Source organism: Peromyscus maniculatus, chromosome 3 (assembly GCF_049852395.1).
Source record: "Peromyscus maniculatus bairdii isolate BWxNUB_F1_BW_parent chromosome 3, HU_Pman_BW_mat_3.1, whole genome shotgun sequence".
NCBI classification, from domain to species: Eukaryota; Metazoa; Chordata; class Mammalia; order Rodentia; family Cricetidae; genus Peromyscus; species Peromyscus maniculatus.
The window spans coordinates 18106975-18130200 of NC_134854.1; the positions used below are offsets into that span (position 1 = coordinate 18106975).

Genomic DNA, 23226 nt, shown 5'->3' on the forward strand with positions numbered 1-23226 from the left:
TGAAATAATAAGGCATTAGATGACAGAGCTTAAGGAGGATCCAAATTACTATGGTTTCCAGTTAAGTGCCTGTATTAGTTTGGGCTTGTTTTCATCTGAAGATGACGAAATAAAATAGTGATCCACACAGAATGGAAATGTGCTCATGCTCCATGTAAAGGATGCTCAAAGGGCAGCAGCATTACAGGGCAGTCTGACAGGACCAGTCTTCAAGGACTCAGCTCCCCAGGGTGAGCTCTCCAGTTATCTTCACAACACACCCAGGCTTCTTGGCCAAGACAGAGGTAGAGGTCACCCAAATCACCAATCCAGCACGAGGGAGAGGCTGGGCAAGGGAAGGAGGTACGCACCAGCTCTGTTTTGATCATCATTTTTGGTATCTACTTGTCATTTATCTATCTTTTTTTGTTAGACAGGACATCTCTTTTATGTAGCTCAGCTGTCCTGGAACTCACGGAGATGAGGGCCTCTGACTCCTCAGCGCTGCAATTAAAGGCAGGCGCCTCACACCCAGCCCTACTGTGCTGTGGAAAGTTTCCCTACGCTGAGCAGCGATGGCACACGCCTTTTATCTCAAGAGGCAGAGGCAGGTGGATCTCTGTGAGTTTGAGGCCAGCCTAGTCTACAAAGTGAGTTCTAGGACAGCTAGGACTGTTACACAGAGAAACCTTGTCTTAAAATACAAAAACAAACAGACAAACAAAAAAGAGGAAGTTTTCCTAGAATCTACAAACAGTACAATCCCATACCTAAATGCAAAATGGATACAAGGCAAGAAAAGAAAGGGAAAAAAGAAAAAAGAAAGGGAAATGAACACAACCAGTACAATTTCCTTGTGTCATGTTAAAAGCGAATGATATGAAGAGGTTCAAATGTGGGTATCTGCTACCTAGCATGCAAGTCCCATGTTGTGTGACTGGTGTTTCTCTGGTTTACATGTCCCCTAGTGTGTGTACACACCACATACTACATACAGAGCTATGTTCAAGGCATAGCACTGTGAAGTGCTTTAAGTAATTCTCGGTCTTTACAGAACGACAGAAGTTAACTTCATTTTAAAAAACTATTACTAAATTTGAAATAAAAAAACATTAAATCATTGATGCTTTAAAATGGACTAAAAGTTTCTTACTGCAGGGAGAATGAAATTCTAATGCCTCAGCTCATCATAAAGTATTTTTCTGGACAAGTTTATCATCGGTGACACTGATACACTCTCAAGCAAACAGCAACTTTTCACTGGCCCTGAATTGTCTTGCCTTATCACCTGAGAATGCTTTGTTCTCCCACCAATATCTTAGAGGAGAATGATTTCAGCAATTCTCATCGCCATCCCTAAGATACTACCCCTTCCATGCTGTTTAGAAGGATGCAACGCTACACTAGCTTGATTGATTCTGTCTCGTTAGATGTAGGTTAGGCCTACACATCAGCAGCTTTCTTAGGAAACAATAGAGAATCTTGGTCAAGGAAAGAGCTCAGGATCCCATCAGGTTCTGCAGATGTTCAAACTCATAAAAAATGATGTGGTGTTTGTATATAGCCTTGACATATCATTACATGTACTTTAAATCAGCTTTACACTACTTACAAAACCTAATGCAATTTAACACAAAAATAATTGTTATCCCATGTATTGTAGGGAATGATCCATCACAAGAAGGGCACATCTTGCACATGTTTAATACACACATAATTGTTTTCTTATAGATATGGAACCTGTAGATGCAGAAAGCTAATTGTGTTAGGAAGATTATCAGAAAGTTCTTCAGGTCTTCTAACCCTATCTGAACTACTTTGATATAATACTCATGGTTGGACATTTCACTTGGTCTCTTCTTTATCTCCTCAACAGATGAAATCAGAGTGACTTTTAAGGAAAAGCATGGAAAGTACTTCTCACAATTTTTCAGTTAGTCTCAGGTGTAAAAACTACTGTGAAGGAAAGCTGTAAGAAACCTCTGGAGGAAATTCCTAGTATGATGTGCACACTCACATTTCCCCTACTGATCAGACACTGAACAAGGACCCTTGAGAACACACTATCACAGCTCTCCAGCCAATCCCCCATCCCTACAGCCATACTAGAAATATGACAGCCTGGTGGTCTCAGACAAAAATAAGATTTAAAAAATCTTAGCTGTTCCCTGAAAAAGCTGGCAGACTATCAAACCTAAAGACAACAGAGACACATTACAACTCGACCAGAGTTACAGAGCACTGGGAATGCGCACTGTGCCATCTACTTAACAAAATGCTTCCCAAATGCTCCACTGGCTGAAAAAACAAGGTTCCAAAGTATCACATGGACAGGCAGACTTCACTTATTCCAGTTATGAAGCCTTCTGCTCTTTACTAGAAGTTCGGGTATCCGAAATTTTTATGGTCTCATTTGCTTTTTGTTAGTTGTTTATGATTCAAATGAAGTGGAAGAGAAACTGTAACGGCCTGTCTTATTGGGTCTTTCTCCAAGCGTCTAACATATTATTTGATGGTGTACAGTTCCTAACTCCTAGAGAGTTATAGATATATACTAGAGAATACTATAGTATTCCTCAGCCCTGCGTGTCCTTGCCGGGATCATCTGCAGGGAAAACTGCTAGCACCAGTATCTCAGCCCAACACCAGGCCCATCTCATCAGGGATGGGTCCCGGGACCAGCATATTCTCCAAGTGCTGCCTTAATGGGAAGGATTAGAACTACAGATTAGGGAGAGAGAATCCTAATTTACATTTAAGTCAACCAAGTCTACTGGGTTCCAGAAAGAATGAACGGCTTCCCTAAAACTGTGAAAATACAAGGGCTAGTTCGGCCTCTCTGTGTAGCTGGCATCTCCCCCTATCCTATCCAGCCAATCCCCTCTCGCTCCAAACATTCATAAAGATAGGAAGGGCAGTACACCCCCACAGAGGGACAACAGCTTCAAATCCAGGAAGCAAACACTGCTGGGTTATCAGTTAGATCAGAATTAAGTAGCAATGAATGTGAAAATTCTATCCATTACACACAGCTCCACATTTTTAATGGGAAAATAAGAACTTCCATTACATAATGAAGTTAAGAGAAAAATCCTTGCACATTTGCTTTGGAATTTAAAGGTCAAGAGTAAAAATACAGAGAGATCATTATGTAAAATTAAATGTATTTGAGTTTTTTTGGATATCGCTACAGAAGGACAAGATCAAATTACTTTTTCAATCCATGAGTACATTTTTAAAGATCTGTGCATTTGTCTTGTAAGAACAGGGGTTAAAATAGGAAGCACATGCTGAAAGCCTATTTAGTTTTTGCTATTATAATTAAAGCCTTCAGCTCAACACAGAGTCAAAATTACTTATTATCCCCATTCTGAGGAAAGCAAATTTTCAGTGTACACAGCTAAGTTTTCATTTTCAAAAAACAAAAAACCAAAAAAAAAAAAAAAAAAAACAAAACGGGAAATCATAGAGATGAGAGACTACACTTTAAAAGTCATAAATAAAAATCTAGTGGTCTTACTGAAGTATATGTATATGCTTTGATTCCCAGAAGGAGAAATGTAACAGGAAAGAATCTTAAAAACAACCAATTACTTTCTAAAATCTGATTTAATACTTAAGCTAGTAAAGGAGAGAAACTAAGATGTATTTTAATACTAATACTTAAAGATGAAATCCAAGCCACTATGAATTACTAAAATAGTTTTAAATTCAGTTTTACAAAACAAGCAGCTTGATGGAAACAGAGTTCCCAGGCCTACTTTAAGAAGTGCCCGCATATACTATCCCTGGTGCATGAGCTGGCTTTTTGGAGCCCATTTCCTATGGTGGGACACCGTGCACAGCCTTGATGCAGGGGGAGGGGCTTGGACTTGCCTCAACTGAATGTACTAGGCTTTGTTGACTCCCCTTGGGAGGCCTTACCTTTTCAGAGGAGGGAATGGGGGAGTGGGTTGGGGGAAAGGTTGAGGGGGGAGGAGGGAAGAGAGGGGAATCTGTGGTTGGTATATAAAATTAATACAAATTTTCTTAATAAAGAAAAAAATGTAATGGATTTCAGTTGTACTGTAACCCAATTCTTGTTGTCTCTACAATAGTTTGCTTGCCCAATTTCATTCCGCTGGCTCCAAAATTATATTCAATATTTGGTCAACAATACTAGTGGAGGCAACAATAACAATCTACATTACTTCCTTTCATTTTATATCCTATGATTTTGTCGCTATTGTTTTCATGATTTTTGCTATAACATAATAAGCTAATGCATGCCTTTGTCCTGGTTTTGGATGGAATTATATGCCAACATCTAGGCAATACCCTTTTCTAATTTAAAATAACTACAAGGTTGCACATTACACTAGTAGATTTGTAATCAACTTAAAGATAATGTGTTAAAAGCACAATTAAACGTGTCATAACAGAAGAAGGCCCTGGTAATTACAAACAGTGCCATGCTTGCTGCTTGCTGGCTTTTTAAACAGTAGCACAAGACTGTGAAAAATCGCCACCCAGTGATGTAAATGAAAACTGCAATTTGTTTTTGTGTAAAATGAGTACCCCGGAGGATTACTTCAACTTCATTACTGAATGAACTCTTGCCTTCTTCTGTGAATACCAACTGGTTACACAAGGGGAAGGATGTTTTTCTACCACCCCACCCTCCCTTTACTCTTAGTCTGCATGCGCCTCAATCTACAAAGGCCAAAAGCTTTAGAAATCCTCGTGAGGAAAAAAGGCTTTCCACAAACATGAGCCAGCTGATTGTACATGAATACTCTAGATATTCCTATTATCAACAAGAGTGCCTTGGGTCTGCATGGACCCCAAAGTTCAAGTCAACATTAAGCAGGAATGCTGGCCACAGGAAAAGGATTCTCTGGTGGAAAAAAGAGAAGAGGTGTCATTCTTCACCTTAACAGTGTAATTTACTGTGACCTTCTTAGAAACAGGTTATAACGGTTAGTAAAGAGAGAATCTAGCCAATTGTCAACAGCTCATATCGTCAGGAAATTGTTTCCAAGTCATATACATATATCATTTAGAAGTCAGAGGATAAGAAAACAAAACCAATCTTTATTTTCTGTGATGTACCTAATTTACACAATAATTTTAAAATCTTATGTGGATAAATACTGAATTGTTTGGTTTCTGTTTGTTTGTTTTGTTTTTTCCCCTGAGACATGGTTTCTCTGTGTAGCCCTGGCTGCCCTGGAACTTGCTTTAAAGACCAGGCTGGCCCAGCATGTAAAGACTGCAGGTAAAGCCACGGAACATGTGGCGATAAATAGATTAACAGAAATGGGCTGAGTTTAAGTGTAAGAGCTAGACAGTGGTAGGCCTGAGCTAATGGCCTGGCAGTTTAATTAATATGAGCTTCTGAGCGATTATTTTATAAGGGGTTGTGGGGTCTGTGGGGCTGGGCAGGACTGGAGAAAACTCCAGCTACAGAGATCCACCTGCCTCTGCCTTCTGAGTGCTGAGATTAAAGGTATGTGCCATTACAGCTGGCAAAACTAGATGGCTTTAATGAAAATGTACCCCCCATCATGCATTTGAACCCCTGATCTCCAATAGGTGGTACCGTTTGGAGAAGTTATGGACGTTTAGGACCTGGAGCCTTGCTGGAGGAAGCAGTGGGGTTTTGAGTTTACAGCCTCAGCTGACTTCCAGTTCTCTCTCCTAGCTTCCTGCGTAGGACTGAACAGTTGAGATGTGATCCCTCTGCTTCTCGAGCTAGCCTCGGGCTACTGTGCCTTCCCTGCTGCTATGGACTCTAGTCCTCTGCAACCACAAGCTGAAATAAACTCTTTTCTCCCGTAAGTTGCTTTTGGCTGTGGTGTTTGTTCACAGCAACAGAAGAGTCACTAGTACATATTCCAGGATACATGAATATGGCACCATGGTAGCAATAAGATCACAAAAATATCTCATGTGAGCCGGGCGGTGGTGGCACACGCCTTTAATCCCAGCACTTGGGAGGCAGAGCCAGGCGGATCTCTGTGAGTTCGAGGCCAGCCTGGTCTCCAAAGCGAGTTCCAGGAAAGGCGCAAAGCTACACAGAAAAACCCTGTCTCGAAAAACCAAAAGAAAAAAAAAATATCTCATGTGTACCACTTAACTTACCTTTTCAAATATCTTCAGATGGTATGCTCTGAGACTACAGTAGATATTACATAAAGACACTGCTAGAGAATGACATGGCAAAAGAGGGAAAATTCCCAGAATAAATAAATTTTAAAGTTTGTCATTATATTTTTGAAAGACAATACAACGTTCCTAGTAACTGTCAGGCTTGCCATCAGAAATGTCAGTTTGTCCTTGAATGCTGACAGGTGTTTATATTAATGAAACATTAATACCACGAGCCTTCAACTTTGATGACAGTTTTATACAACAGTTTTAAAATATTTTGCTTATTTAAAATATTAGATAGTAAAAGTGTGAGGTAGCCAAACTTAATGAAAAGTAAAACAACACTAAATGCTCCTTTATTTTTTTATTTTTTTTATTTTTTGGTTTTTTGAGACAGGGTTTCTCTGTGTAACTTTGCGCCTTTCCTGGAACTCACTTGGTAGCCCAGGCTGGCCTCGAACTCACAGAGATCCGCCTGGCTCTGCCTCCCTAGTGCTGGGATTAAAGGCGTGCGCCACCATTGCCTGGCGTTCCTTTATTATAAAAGCACTTTCATGTGGTAAGTATGCAATTAAAGGTTTCTGTGTTGTTTTGTTTTTTTAAGTTTAAAAGATCACTAATGACTTAGATTAAAACTGAGGACATGGTAGAAACACTGACCTCTCTCCTCCACCTCTTTGATATGTGCAGAACAGTATCATTATCTACAGGAACTGTATTGTTAACAGTGTATCACAACATTACCTGCCTCTTGTTTTATAATACCTAAGCAAATTGAATTCAAAAATTCCAAATGCTGACAGTCCAGCATTTTAAAACTGCAATAGTACCGGGATTAAAAGACAGACTCTGGGAACAGATTACCCATACTAATTCCAATGTTCTTTATGCAAGGAGAAGAACCTGCACAATTAAGCCCTCTGTGTACAGTGTAAGTAACTCACTTACAGGTTATTCTAAGCATTTTGTGCACACTAATTTGTTTGATTCTACACTAGTCCCATAGGGTAGGGACTGATAACACGCTCAGTGACCACCAAGACTGTTGACTAGCTTCCTGAAGCTAGAAACCCTAGTAAGTTGCGAAGCTGTGATGTCAAGCCTGTCAAGTCAGCATTCGTGTTTGTTACCTGTAAAGCTGTGCAGTGCTCCTGAGGGAGAAGTGAGATGATGTGAAAAGAGGAAAGGGAAAGGAGACAGGAAATGGGAGCTCGGAGATACCGGCTCATAGCACGAAGTTTCAGGAGAGCTAACTAAGCCCACAGAACATCAGCTCTACAAAGTGGTTTTCTTTTCTTTTTCCGAGGAAATCAGTGAATCTGGAAGCTTTGCATCTGAAACCAAACAGGGCTGACCAGACACAGGTCTCAGCTGACAGTTCCTGAGAGACAAGGAGGCCTCGGCTGATAATGGGAACTCTGGTCTTGCTGGGGCATTTGAACAAGGTGTAATACCAACTACACTGGATATTTTATTGGTTTCCTAGGATTGCGATGGAAGTGATTCCTCTTCGTAAGTCTCAGAGACATACAGTTCTGGGAATATCAATCATGCTCAGTCCAAGATGGTCCTGGGAAAACTTGCTCAAAACACAGCCTGTCAGCCTTTGAGAAAATGTACCATTAGAGTTGGATACAGCAGACAGAACAGCTGGTACTGAGCGTATTAGAGTCATTAAGTCTTAGAAATTCCCTCATGAAATAACAAATCTGGAAGCCTGTGAGACTTCCAAGTCTCAATCAAAGATGCTTCTAACTCCAGTCTTCCTGGGAATAGGGAAGGCAGCCCACAGCAGATGAACTGTACCTGCTGAGGCTGGAGAACTGTAGACACCTGATAACCAGTGAAACCTTTGTTCAAGGTCACACACAGTACAAAAGCAGAGCCACTTCCCATGGACAGACCTTGTCTCTGATGTTCCATGCTGGCAAACTGAAGAGGTAGAAGGTAAAAAGATACATAAAATACTCTGGAAACTGTATGTGACCTCGCACACACAAGTGTGCCATTGTCCTGTTCTTAAGTGAGTACACGGTGACAGAGAATAATACCATTTCTAATTGTATATAAACAAAAACTGAGCGAAGTTCTCTATGTCTTAACTTTATGGAGATTTTAAAAAATAGGAAAAAAAAAGAAATAGAAAACCATGAATAAAAAAACCAGACTTAGCTGGAATAAATTCCTGAGAGAAGCCTATATTGTCAAACTCCAGAAGACAATGGTTTCCAGGAGGCCCGGGGATTTTCTGAAGTTTTGCTGATGGCAAATTCAGGAGGAGAGAAGAAAAGCAATGAACCCCCGCGGCCTCCCAGAGACTACCACTGAGGCTGGCAGAGCCTTCTGCCTGGCAAGACACAAACTCCCGACTGTAAAGGGAAGGGTCGGAGAAGCAGGCTTAGCCATAGTGCTTTCTAAAGTACACACTTAACTCATTCTGAAATTAGAAAACATAGTTTAGAAACCGATCATATAATTATCAAATTAATTTTAAAATAATTCATTTAATTAGTATTTTGTTTCTTAAAAAGACTCACCTAAGAGGACAAATCCATCTGCTTCCGGCTCAGGTACAGAGGGCTTTTTGGACTCTAGGGGCTTTCGGAAGAAGTGGAACATAGTCGTCTCTGCCGCTGCTCTCTGAAACAGACATTCTGTATGAGGTCAACGCAGATGGGGCCAGAACTCCTGCTCTTCTTGGGAAAGAGCCTGACGTAAAGGTAGCACAATAACAACTCTGAGGTCGCCTACTGCTGAATTTAAAAGCATCAAACTTTCTCTAGCTACTAGAAGATGAAGGTACAAATCAAGATACGTCTGTTTAGAGTCTAAAATCTGTGCCTTCAGAGTTCACAGTGCAACCACTATCAGTTTCTGAAGATTCAGAAAAACATTCTGGGAAATGCTCCTTGAAAGACTAAAATCAACAGATAACACCTGAATCTAAAGAATTTCACAAACCACAGAATAAACATTAGTGTGAGGGGAGAGAAAAAAAAGACTTGTCTGGGCTTCTTCACTGGACAATACTCCTTCACTAGGCCTTACTCAGCTGAAGCCTCGTAAAGCCCAAGCCACTTAAAAAGAAAAGGAAAGAAGGCACTGTAGACATCCTTTACCTCTCGGTTACCTGCTTTAGGCACTGTGCTGTACCATCATAAAAAAGGGAAGAAAAAAAAAACACTGCCCACCCCAAACCCCCACCCAGACAGATCTTTGTATCAGGCTTTCTTTTGGACTACCCGCTAGCTCCCAAATCATGACTTATTATTAGTTATGAATGCTTGGCCTTAGCTCAGGCTCGTTTCATGCTAGCTCTTACAACTTAACCTGTATCTCTTCATCTATGTTTTGCCTCAGGGCTTCTGACCTTTCTTTGCTTCTGTGTATCTTACTTTCACTGCTTCTTGTGTCTGGCTGGAGGCTGCCTGGCTTCTGGCCCCACCCAGGTGTGTCCCTCCCTTTTCCCCTTGTTCTCTCCTTCTTCTCTCTTGTTCTTCCTAGATTCCACCTCCTATTTATTCTCTCTGCTTACCAGTCCTGCCTATCCCTCTCCTGTCTGGCTATTGGCTGTTCAGCTTTTTATTAGACCAATCAGGTGCCTTAGGCAGGCAAGGTGAAACAGCAACACATCTTTACATAATTAAACAAGTTCAGCACAAACAAAAGTGATACATCTTTACATTGTTAACAAAGGCAGCAGAAACCTTCACATAGTTAAAGTAAAATTCTGCAGCATAAACAAATGTAACACATCTTTGCTCAGTTAAAATACTATTCCACAACAGATCTTGGCATTGGTGAACTGTCCCTGACACACACCCCACCTACCACTACCATCTTGACACATTCCTGTAAAATGAAAACTTTTAAGAAAACAACTGAGATAAAAGCTAAAGTGTGCTAGCAAGCTCACATTATATGCTGCCTACAGTCCCTCCAAGCAAAAGAATTAAGATAAGGCAGAGTCTTAATGTAGAAAACACTCCTAATTTTAGTTTTCATAAATTCCAGCCCTAACATTTAACCCTAGGAAAAGGCTTGTGGTGCTGGAAAGGGTCCTAAGAATTGTGCAGGTTATCATGACCATGGAGGTCCAGGAAGGACACTGAGCCCAATATAAACGAATGGCAGAAGGGAACTACTATACCTACCTGTTAACAGAAGACAGCTGCCAGACTTCATTTTGTGTGTTTGTGGGAGGTTGTCTTGGGTTTTGCTGTTATTTTAAAACCAAGGTCTCTCTGTTCAGCCCTGATTGGCACAGAACCTACTTTGTAGACCAGACTGGTTTTAAACTCAAAACTGAGGGCCTCTGCCAGCCCCCAATCCCCAGTGCTCAGTGCTGGAATTTAAAGAGTGCCCCACTACCCCAGTAGATTTCTCTTTTAAAGGGAATAAAAAATGGAAAGGACAAAACATCGGCCATGAGAAAAGGATAGTATTTCAAAACATGATGACCTCCCCCATCCTCAAAGATAGAGCTTTACTGTATACCCTGATAGAGCCAAAAGAAGACTGCACACAGGTTGGCGCCCCTTCAGAGAACACCAGGAGACATGGCCTCCAAGGAAGTAGTGAAAAACTCAAAGAGATGAAAAATCAAAAAGAAAAGATGAAAAGATGGAAACTGTGGCAGATGCCTAGAATTCCAGCACCCAATAGGGTGGAGACAGGTTCTTGGTATGATATGGAGGTTAACCTCACTCATCTGTAGCAGGAATCTTAGAGGGTCTTTATTAATAAAAACAAACCTGATGCCAGGTATTGGGGTGAACACCGGAAGATCATAGCAGAACAAGCAACAGCCACCTCACCTTGCCAATTCCTCAGCTGATCCTATTTCCTCAGACTGGAAGCTTCTGAGTCCTCGTCCACTCGGATCTCAGCTAAACTGCTGCTAGAAGCCTAAAAACTTAACTGACTAGTTCCTGGTTTTCATGCCTTTTATACCTTTCTGCTTCCTGCCATCACTTCCTGGGATCAAAGGCTCTTGTTACCACGCCTGGCTGTTTCCAGTGTGGCCTTGAACTCACAGAGATCCAGATGGATCTCTGCCTTTGGAATGCTAGGATTAAAGGTGTGTGCTACCACTGCCTAACCTCTATGTTTAATATTATGGCTGTTCTGTTCTCTGACCCCGGATAAGTGTATTAGGGTGCACAATATTTTGGAGAACACAATATCACCACACATGTCTTCCTTCCTTAGCATCTAGAATAGATAGGACTATAGACACCCACCACCATGCACAACCAAATCTCACTGGTATCTGCTTTTTAATCAATAGAATACCAAAGCCAGGTATGGTGGTTCATGTCTGTAATTCCAGTCCTTGGCTATCAGAGGAGGAAGGAGCACAGTAAGGTAATGCCTGGCCAGTTGATATAGCAAGTTCTGGGCCAGCAAGTGCTACATAGTGGAACCCTATCTCAAAAACATGGAACTGAAGAGACTGCTCAGTGCATCAGGCACTTGCTGTGAAAGCCTGACAGGCTGAATTCGGGCCCCTGGACCCCATGGACAAAGTAGGATGAGCAGCTTCCTGCTGTAACTCAGTGCTCCGATAGCAAGATGGGAGGCAGAGACAAGGTAACAGCCCGAGCTCAAAGTTCCTAGACTGGCTCACATGGAGTTAGCATCCTGCGGTGTGTAAGGTGACAACTTACAAAAGTTGTCCCCTGACCTCCACTCATGCAATGTTATAATGTGCTCCAGCATGAATACACACACACACACACACACACACATACACACACACACACACACACACACAAACACAAGGCAGTCTAAAAATTCCTGACATTTGTGTGGGCCTTCAACACTACATTCCTCTTTTGATTACATTCGACTAATTCCAATTTCTGTCTTTGTAATTCTATTTCTGCCTTTATCAGTCCCTACTTTTCCAAGCCTTGCTCCTCTCTGTTTGGAAGACATCTCCAAACTCCACAACATCTGTGTTCAAGACTGACTGACTGTGTTTCTGTCTTGCCAGCACTGGTTAGGTGCTCAGGACGGAGACCGGGACAGCACGGCTGCTGCAGCACTGGACTCGTATCTGAGGGACAAACTGTCACTGCCTACAATTCCTCGGAAACAATCGCTCGCACTCATCATAGAGCAGCACCGAAAGAGAGGGGCCTGTAAACAGCACGGAGGCCTCGGTGCAGCATCTGACGTACATGCGTGATGACGTCTACAGTGATGATGTCTACATGAGTTCCTGAACAGGCTTCAGGCTATTTCCCTTCTCTGTTATTTTCAATATTATCTATAATAAGTAAATTTTACCACTGCAAATGGAAAAATATCCAAAGATATTCTTAAAAACCTATTATTTGCTAGCAGTGACACTGTTTTTGGCTAAGCTAGAATAGAGTCCTCCCAACAGGCAGACACGGGATCTCAGAGGTAAACAGGGACAGACTTCACATTCTCAAGCCATAGACTGGGACAAGAAACCTGCAAATCACCTGATACTTCAATAAAGCTATGAACATTAAGAGCATATTTAGGTGTTATGTAAACATTTTAGTTCACATTTATTCAGAAAATCATCTCAAAGTTTTAAATCAATTTGTGTTTGGACATAAAATCCCTATGTAAAAAACAAAACACTTCTTTATGCAGTCAACACAACCTGAACGTACAGGGCAACATATTCACTTTTAATGATACACACTGACCACACCCAGCAGGTATGCCAGATGCGGGACCAGACAGACCTCACGGCTCTAAAGTGGGGGTATGGAAAAGTGCATAATATAATTATTTTTTCTTCCTATTTCAAGGGTTTCTTTTTCAGTAATATCACCTACAACAAGATTAAGACATAAGAAAACAAAGATCTCTCAGGCTTATTATCTGTTTAATCCCACCAGACTCCTAGTTAATCTAACTATACCAGAAGTGAAATTCCTGCATGACTGAAACATGGCAGCCACTTTACGATAGAAGATATATATGTGCATTTATAAACACATTTTCTTCTTCATGCTTGTGCCAATATTCAAAAAATATGTCAATTTCATACTTCTGAAAAATTAAAATCCTAAACAATGTGTAATGCTCCTCTTCTGTAATGATACATTATGAAGTGCATAATTATGGAAATAAAATACAAATGCAGATGAAAGTTTACTAATCTCTCCTGAGAAGTACCAAAATAGTATAGGGCTGTGATCCATGCTTTTTGCAGTTTTAGTCTTAGATTAAGAATACATTAAATAGCATATATCACTTCCAAAAGATCACTACAAATTCCAAAAGCCCTGGAAGACCATCTGATGGGTAGGGCATCAATAGAAATGAAGAAAGAAGGAAAGTCTTCAGTAAGAAGGACCAATACGAACAAGAGTGTTTACAGGATAGCAAAGGAAGGAACCTCACTAGAGACAAGGTAATATGTACATAAGCCACAGAAATCAAGACTGAGAAGAATAATGATAAATTATTTTAAAGGCTGAAAAGTCAAAAAATATTAGAATATGCAGCGCAGCATACCAAGATTTGTTCAATATTAAATTCATACACTCTAGAAGAGACTTGTGCAACAATTAAATTTTTCAAATAATGCTGCAGAGGCTAAGTGTGATGATGACTGGATTAAGACAGGAAATATCTGAGGAGAAGGGGAACAGTGTACTGAAATGATGTAGAATACAGCTCAGTGACTCGCATTGTACAAAACGCAGCTAAAGAAGAGCCAGTAAAAAAATGACTGACAAGTCCAGCCATAGAGAAAAGAGAGTGATAAGCTGAGTAAGAAAAGTAGAAAAGGAATGCTTAAGAGAAGAAAAACAGTATGAAGAAGACATCATGAAATCCACTCGTGACTTTGTTTGCTAACCTAAAAAATTAATAACAAAAAGAAAACAAATTCCATTTCAATATGATTTTAAGGCATACCAGAAATTCAGATGCTATGTAAAAATGTACTTTTTATAAGGAAGCAACGAGTTCAGTTTTGTAAAATATTATGTTGCTTGTCTGAATATTATGCAAACCAGCCTCCGATGACAATTTCAGACCTAAAATGGACATTTTTAATAGCCCAAATCTAATCAACAAGGGAAAATTTCTGGAAGACTTTAGCTACTCTAAGTCATTCCTGGGGGTCTGTCCACTTGTGATTGTCTTGCCTGTTCTGTAAGTCTGCAGCAATAAGAGAGAACCTGTAGAAAGCTGACAGGCCCACAGTCCCTGTTCATACACAGGATGCTGATAACACGCACCAAGTGTTCCCTGGTGCTCTGGAACGCTGAAAACTCCTTACCTGACCACAAACCTATGATCTTTTTGGTTCTCTGGTAAATCAGTTGCAGTAACTCACGATGTCCTCCTGCAGTTCAACAGCCTTTGGCAGATTTTATTATATTCGTGAGAGGCATGAATTCTTTCAAGATTCCTTCTTAAGTACCAGTTAAATCACGAATTAGGATGTCCCAAAAGGTCACCTCTTATTCTTCATTTTACTTACTTAGACTTTTGCTTTTGTGGATTTTAAAATATTAGTTGAATGAGCAAAAGATAAAGATATCCGAGAGAACAGACAAGGAAAGACATTTCACTCCACATTACAGATGAACTCCACAAAGCAGGAAAACTATTAAATCACAATTGTAAATTTATTTTCTACTTCTTTGACTTATACTCAGGCCTAATACATAAATAAACTAAGTAACTAAATATTGGATCTAGTATTACAACTACTTATTTACAGAATAGGGTATGGAGGTACATAACATGGAGAGCATACAGAAATCAGAGGACACCGAGCAGGAATCAGTTTGCTGCCTCTATCATGTGGTTCCCAGGGTTGACATTCAGGTAGTCAACATTGGCAACAAGAGCCTTTACACATGGCTTTGTTGTTGTTTAAAATTGTAGATCCCAATCCTACGGTCTCACTGAGTTTAAGCAAACTGAGCTTAATGAAACAAAAAAATCAGTTCTTTTTTTTTTTTTTTTTTTTTTTTTTGGTTTTCCGAGACAGGGTTTCTCTTGTGTAGCTTTGCGCCTTTCCTGGATCTCACTTGGTAGCCCAGGCTGGCCTCGAACTCACAGAGATCCGCCTGCCTCTGCCTCCCGAGTGCTGGGATTAAAGGCGTGCGCCACCACCGCCCGGCCAGTTCTTTTTTTTTTTTAATGGAATGAAATGGATGAAGAGGAGGGGAGGAGGAAGAAGAGAAGGTAAAATGATTATCTGAGAGCATCATTTACTACTAACTTAAGTTTTGTAGCCTTTGCTCTGGAGTACACATGGATCACAATGAAAAGCGTAGTTTTTAGTTTGGGTATAAAAGGCAAAAAGGAGGAGAGTGACAAAGCCAACCAGAACCAGACAGTAGCATGGAAATCAAGCAGGAACTGAGCTAGAAGCTTCCGTTCTGCAGGCTAACTCTCACAGTAGCAAAGGGGCTATGCAGGCCACTAGGGGAGAAAAACCATCAACTGTCTTACCCATATATGAACATTGTGAGTTACAATACCAACCTAGGCAAAAAATGTGTCCAATGTTCCAATAATGGCATGACTACTATTGGGGTAACCAACCACTTTCTGATTGGAATTAAGGCACACTTCACAGTTTGATATTCATGCCTGGACCTGGAACTCTCATCACAAGTTTATGGCATTGGAAGTAAGAGGCCCTAAGGGGAGACCTGCTACTATTATGCTCAATCAACTTGGCATCAAATGAATTCTAAATATACACAGTTATACCCAGAGGTAAGTTTTGGTCAGAAAAGCTTCTGTTTTTAGTAGGTAATAGATAACACAGAGACTCATAACTGGTAAAGTGCCAGTAATAAGTGACTATTAAGTACACAGTTGTGGTGATATATTGTTAGGCAGTGGTAGCACACATCTTTAATCCTGGCATTCCAGAGGCTAGATCCATCTAGATCTCTGTGAGTTCAAAGCCACATTAAAAACAGCCAGGCATGGTGACTCACACCTTTAATCTCAGGAAGTGATGACAGGAAGCAAAAAGGTATATAAGGTGTGAGGACGAGGAACTAGCCTGGTTAAGCTTTTAGGCTTTTAAGCAACAGTTCAGCTGAGATCCATTCGGATGAGGATATAGAGGCTTCCAGTTTGAGGAAACAGGATTAGCTGAGGAATTGACAAGGTGAGGTGGCTGTGGCTTGTTCTGTTTCTCTGACATTTCAGTGTTCACCCTAATATCTGGCTCCCAGGTTTGTTTTTATTAATAAGACCTCTTAAGATTCATGTTACACACAGCTCTGAAAAAGAAATCTGTATCAGCTCCTCCAAGGCTCAGTGAACATCACAGAAGATGGGGGTCGAAAGAGCGGAAGGACGGGAAAGACTGCTACACAATTCTGGAAATGGCATGGTCATTACACCTATAAACCTCCAGCAGCAGTGGTTAGCTGCACAAGACGAGGCCCAGCAACAGTCCACCAGGGAAGGGGAAGGGGCTCATGAGGCCGCACTCCTCCCTCGGGAGCTATGGCCAAGTGATGAGAGCTGATGTGTGTCATAACCTACCGTGGGAGGAGTTCCAGTCAGGGAGCACCTTCAAGTCTGAGGTTTTACTTCAAGCCAAACAAAGCTGCTCCTCTTTTTAAAACCATTCAAGTGAAAAACAATGTTTGTTATTGTGTTTGTGCTCACACATGCACACGTGCAGATGTGCACACACATACACTCACACTTATTCACGCAGGCACACGTGTACGAGCACACGCCAAGGTGCAGAGGGGGAGCTCAGAGGACAACTGGTGGGAGTCAATTCTCTCCTTCCACCATGCGGGTACTGGAGGTAACACTCGGGTCATCAGGCTTGGCAGCAAGCACCTTGCTGGCTGAGCCATTGTGCAAGGCCCAAAAGCATAATTTTCTTTTGCCAAATATGGGGGTGATACTGAACTCTGAAAGGTCAAGTTCTTGACTTCTGAGCTATTATAAGTTGCACTTGCAAATTATCAGACAAGTCACAGTCACTCACCAAGAAGATAATTTGACAGCCTTTAGGGTCATATTAATCCTTCTAAGTTAAATATTCAATGATATATTTTCTGTTTTAGGAAAATTAAAAACACAAATCTACATAAATGTCAAAAACAACTCTTGTTAGTTGGGCATGAAAAAAAAACTATACAAGCCATCAGAAGAATAACACCTACTTCATTTAATTTTGCAACTCTGAAAAACACATTCAGAAAAAGACTCCTGAAAATCTGAACAGTATAGCAAATATCTTAGGTGAAATGACCATGTATAATAAACAATGTCCCATGGAAGAATAAAGTCATCGAGTGTGATAATTAGGATGCCTGGTGTTCAATTAGCCTTAAAACAGAAAAAACTCTGCCAGGTGATGGTGGCATACACCTTTAATCCTAGCACTCAGGAGGCAGAGGCAGGTTGATCTTTATTTATTAGTTCAAGGCCAGCCTGGGCTACAGAGCAAGTTCAGGACAGCCAAGGTTACACAGAGAAATCCTGTATCAAAAAAAAAAAAAAAAAAAAAAAAAAAAAAAAAAAAACAGAACAAATAAACAAAACAGAAAAAGCTCTGTAAGCAGAGCACAGGACTTGTCTAATTTCAAGTTCAAAGAATTACAAATCAGTCCTCATTTTCCAACTCATTTAGAGTCCTTTTATACTCTTAAGCCACTGAAGAATCAATTACTGTCTAGAAGAGCCACACATGGAGGATGTATATGAGCTACTAAAATTGAATGAATCAATGTAACATGTGTAGGGTAAAAGGGCCAGCAAAAGAAATCCACTCTGGCTCTGAACCCAGAACCAGTGAAAGAAACCCACCCTGATCCTGAACCCAAAGCCAGTGAAAGAAACCCACCATGGACCTGAAATCAGAGCCAGTGGGGGGAAAAAAAAAACGTTGGTCTTGAAACCAAAGAAACACACCCTGACCCTAAAAGCAGAGTCAAAGAAACAAACTTAGGTCCTGGAACCAGAGCCAGTGAAAGAAATACGGCTATATGGCACCACCAGAACAACAGCAAGACTTAAACATCACAACACAGAAGAAACATCAGAAAGCAACCTTCAAAATAACTTCATGAAAATGATAGAGAACTTTAAAGATGAAATAAAAATTCCCTTAAAGAAACTGAGGAAAAGACAAACTGAAAGAGAAACAATAAAGAAGACACAAACTGAGGGAACTCTGGAAATAGAAAATATGAGTAAACATACAGGAACTACAGATGCAGACATAACCAACAGAATACAACAAGAGATGGAAGAAAGAATCTCTGGCATGGAGAATACAATAGAGGAAACAGATTCATCAGTCAAGGAAACCACCAAAGCCAAAACATCCAGGAAATCTAGGACACCATGAAAAGGCCAAACCTAAACATAATCGGGATAGAAGGAAGAGAAAAATACCAACTCAAAGGTACAGAAAATATATTCAACAAAATCATAGAAGAAAACTTTCTCAACTTAAAGAAGGAAATACCTATGAAGATACAAGAAGCTTATAGAACACCAAATAGAATAGATCCTCCCCCCCCACAAAAAAGTTCCCTCACCACATGATAATTAAACCACAAAAAATACAGAATATTAAGAGCAACAAAGGGGAAAGGCCAAGTGACTTATAAAGGCAGACATATCAGAATAACACCCGACTTCTCAATGGAGACTCTGAAACCCAGAAGGATCTGGAAAGACATAATTCAGACACTAAGAGACCACGGATGCCAGCCCAGACCACTGTACCCAGTAAAATGTTCAGTTACCACAGACAGAGTGCACAGAAATTCCAAGACAAAGCCATATTTAAACAATACCTATCCACAAATCTAGCCCTACAGAAAACACTAGAAGGAAAACTCCAACCTAAGGAAGTTAGATGCACCCACAAAAACACAGGAAATAGATAACCCCACAGCAGCACGTCCCAAAGAAGGGAAATACATACTTACTACCACCAAAAGATAACAGGAATTAACAATCACTGGTTATTAATATCCCTTAACATCAATGGACTCAATTCACCTATAAAAAACACAGTCTAACAGAACAGATATGAAAACAGGATCCATCCTTCTGCTACATACAAGAAATGCACCTCAACTTCAAAGACAGACACTACTTCAGATTAAAAGGCTGGGAAAAGACTTTCCAATCAAATGGACTTAAGTAGCAAGCTGGTGGAGCTATCCTAATATCTAACAAAATAGACTGCAAACTAAAATAAATCAAAAGAGATCAAGAAGGACATTACATATTCATAACAGGAAAAATCCACCAAGATGAAGTCTTAATTCTGAACATTTATGCCCCAAATACAAGGGTAACCACATATATAAAAGAAACATTACTAAAGCTTAAATCACACATCAAACCCCACACACTAGTAGTGAGAGACTTCAACAGCCCACTCTCACCAATGGACAGGTCAGCCTGACAGAAACTTAACAGAGAAATAAGGGATCTAACAAATGTTATGATTCAAATGGACTTAATAGATATCTACAGAACATTCCACCCTAACACAAAAGAACATACCTTCTTCTCAGCACCCATGGAACCTTCTCTAAAATCGACCACATACTCGGTCACAGTGCTAATCTCATCAGATACAAAAAAATTGGAATAACCTCCTGTATTTTATGAGACAACCATTGCTTAAAGTCAGATTTCAACAACAACAAAAATTGCAGAAAGCCTACAATCACATGGAAACTGAATAATGCCCAACTGAATCACTAATGGGTCAAGGAAGAAATAAAGAAAGAAATTAAAGACTTCCTAGAATTCAATGAAAATGAATGTACAACATACCCAAACTTATGGGTAACTATGAAAGCAGTGCTAAGAGGAAAATTCATAGCACTAAATGCCCACATAAAGAAGTTGGAGAAATCTCACACTAGCAATTCAACACCACACCTTAAGGCTCTAGAACAAAAGAAGCAAACTCACTCAGGAGGAATTGACGCCAAGAAATAATCAAATTGAGGGCTGCAAACAATAAAATAGAAACAAAGAGAACAATACAAAGAATCAATAAAACAGAGTTGGTTCTATGAGAAAATCAACAAGCTCTTATCCAAACTAACCAAAAGGCAAAAAGAGAACAACATTCAAATTGACAAAATCAGAAATGAAAAGGGGGACATAACAACAGACAACTAGGAAATCCAGAAAATCATTAAGTCATACTTCAAAAACTTGTACTCCACAAAATTGGAAAATCTAAAAGAAATGGACACTTTTCTGGATAGGTACCACATACCAAAATTAAATCAAGACCAGATAAACAATTTTAAATAGACCTATAAAACCGAAGTAAACAGAAACTCTATTAAAGACTTCCAAGCCCCAAAAGCCCAAGACAAGATGGCTTCAGCATAAAATTTTACCAGATTTTTCAAAGAGCTATAACCAATACTCTTCAAACTGTTCTACAGAGTAGAAACAGAAGGAACATTACCAAATTCTTTTTATGAGGTTACAGTTACCCTGATACCTAAGCCACACCAAGATGCAACAAAGAAAGAGAATAACAGACCAATCTCCCTCATGAACATTGATGCAAAAATACTCAATAAAATACTGTCAAACTGAATCCAAGAACACATCAAAAAAATTATCCAACATGACCAAGTAGGCTTCATCCAAGAGATGCACAGATGGCAATGTAATACACCATATAAACAAACTGAAAGAAAAAAACTGCTGGGGAATGTCTTTCTGTATGCTGTGAATATATGTTGTTCTCGTTGGTTAATAAATAAGGTGCTTTGGCATATGGTAAGGCAGCTTAGAGGCAGGTGGGAAATCCAGGCAGATAGAAGAAGAAAGGCAGAGGGGAGAGAGATGCCAGCACTGCCAGGGGAAGCAAGATGTGAAAATACTGGTAAGCTGTAGCTAGAGTTTTCCGCCTTGCCCACAGTCAGGACAAAGCTTTGTTACCCGCCAGTCCCACAGCCGCTCAGACCCGACCAAGTAAACACAGAGACTTATATTGTTTACAAACTGTATGGCCATGGTAGACTTCTTGCTAACTGTTCTTTTATCTTAAATTAACCCATTTCTATAAATCTATACCTTGCCACATGGCTGGTAGCTTACCGGCGTCTTTACATGCTGCTTGTCCTGGTGGTGGCTGCAGTGTCTCCCCCCTCAGCCTTCCGCTTCCCAGAATTCTCCTCTCTCCTTGTCCCACCTACTTCCTGCCTGTTCACCTACTTCCTGCCTGGTCACTGGCCATCAGTGTTTTACTTATATAGAACGATATCCACAGCAGTAAGCTATGGTCATGTGGCAACTTATAGATTAATAGGAAATGGTCAAGTTATAAGAGCTAGCTAGCAAGAAGCTTGCCATATGCCATGCAACTGGTAATTAAAATTAAGCCTCCAAGTGATTATTTTATAAGTAGCCACAGTCTGCAGGGTGGACAGGATGGAGAAAACTTCAGACTACAAAAGAAACCACATGATCATTTCATTAGATGCTGAAAAAGCCTTTGACAAAATCCAACACCCATTCATGATAAAGGTCTTGGAGAGATCAGTAATACAAGGAACATACCTACACATAATGAAGGCAATTTACAGCAAGCCAACAGCCAACATCAAATTAAATGGAGAGAAACTCAAAGCTATTCCACTAAAATCAGGAAAAAGACAAGGCTGTCCACTCTCCCCATATCTATTCAATATAGTACTCGATGTTCTAGCTAGAGCAATAAGACAACAAAAGGAGATCAAGGGGATACAAATTGGAAAGGAAGAAATCAAACTTTCACTACTTACAGATGATATGATAGTCTACATAAGTGACCCCAAAAATCCTACCAAGGAACTCCTACAGCTGAAAAACACCTTCAACAATTTATCGGGATACTAGATTAACTAAAAAAAAAAAAAAAAAAAAAATCAGTAGCTTTCCTTTACACAAGTAATAAATGGGCCGAGAAAGAAATCAGAGAAACATCACTCTTTACAATAGCCACAAATAATATAAAATACCTTAGGGTAACTTTAACTAAGCAAGTGAAAGACCTGTATGACAAGAACTTTAAATCTTCAAAGAAAGAAATTAAAGGATAGGAACAGGGAGAAACATGGTGTGAGGGAAGTTCCCAGGAATCCACAGGGATGACCCCAGCTTAGACTACTAGTAGTGGTGGAGGGGGTACCTGAGATGGTCTACCCCGGTGATCAAATTGGTGAATGCCCTAACTGTCATCATAGAGCCTTCATTCAGTAACTGATGGAAATAGATGCAGAGAGCCATGGCCAAGCACCAGGCCAAGCTCCAGAAGTCCAGTTGAAGAGAGGGAAGAGGGATGCTATGAGCAAGGGGCATCAAGATCATGAGGGGGAAATTTATAGATACAACAGAACCAAGCTAGTGGGAACTCATGAACATTAGACCAACAGCTGTGGAGCCTGCATGAGACTGGATTGGGCACTCTGCATGAGCACGACAGTTGTGTAGCTTGGTCTGTTTGAGGGGCCCCTGACAGTGGGAATAGGATCTATCCCTGGTGCATTAACTGGCTTTCTGAAGCCCATTGCCTGTGATGGGACACCTTGCATAGCCTTGATGCAGGGGGAGGGTCTTGGACCTGCCTCAACTGAATATGCTGACTCCCCATGGGAGGCCATATCTTTTCAGAGGAGGAGATGGGCGATGGGCTGGGAGGGAAGGCTAGGGGGGAGTGAGGTGGGGGAAGAGATGAAGGAGGGATCTGTAGTTGGTATGTGGAATGAATAAAAAATTTCTTAATTAAAAAAAGGGATATCATGCTCAACTATGTTCATAGCAGCACTATTTGTAATAGCCAGAACCTGGAAACAACCAACTGAAGAATAGATTAAGAAAATGTGGTACATACACAAAATGGAGTACTACTCAGCAGAGAAAAACAATGACAGCATGAAATTTGCAGGCAAATGGATGGAACTAGAAAATATCATCCTGAGTGAGGTAACCCAAACCCAGAAAGACAGTCATGGTATGTACTCACTCATAAGTGGACTCTAGATGTAAAGCAAAGAACAATCAGACTGCAACCCACAGAACCAGGGAGGCTATATAGCAAGGGGGACACTAGGATGACTGTGGCTTATAATAAGTGTTGGT

The 23226-nt window shown here is 40.4% G+C and overlaps 1 protein-coding gene across 3 annotated transcripts in view; it reads right to left on the reverse strand.

Annotated features, from left to right (window-relative positions):
- The window catches only part of Umad1 (UBAP1-MVB12-associated (UMA) domain containing 1), a 204864-nt gene that overhangs the window by 173799 nt on the left and 7839 nt on the right, over positions 1-23226 (reverse strand). For all 3 annotated transcript variants that reach the window (XM_042272791.2, XM_016005434.3, XM_042272790.2), the window contains exon 2: positions 8649-8751. In XM_042272791.2, coding sequence (XP_042128725.1) covers positions 8649-8730 — 82 coding nt within the window. In that variant the 5' untranslated portion in view covers positions 8731-8751. The remainder of the gene's footprint in view (positions 1-8648; positions 8752-23226) is intronic.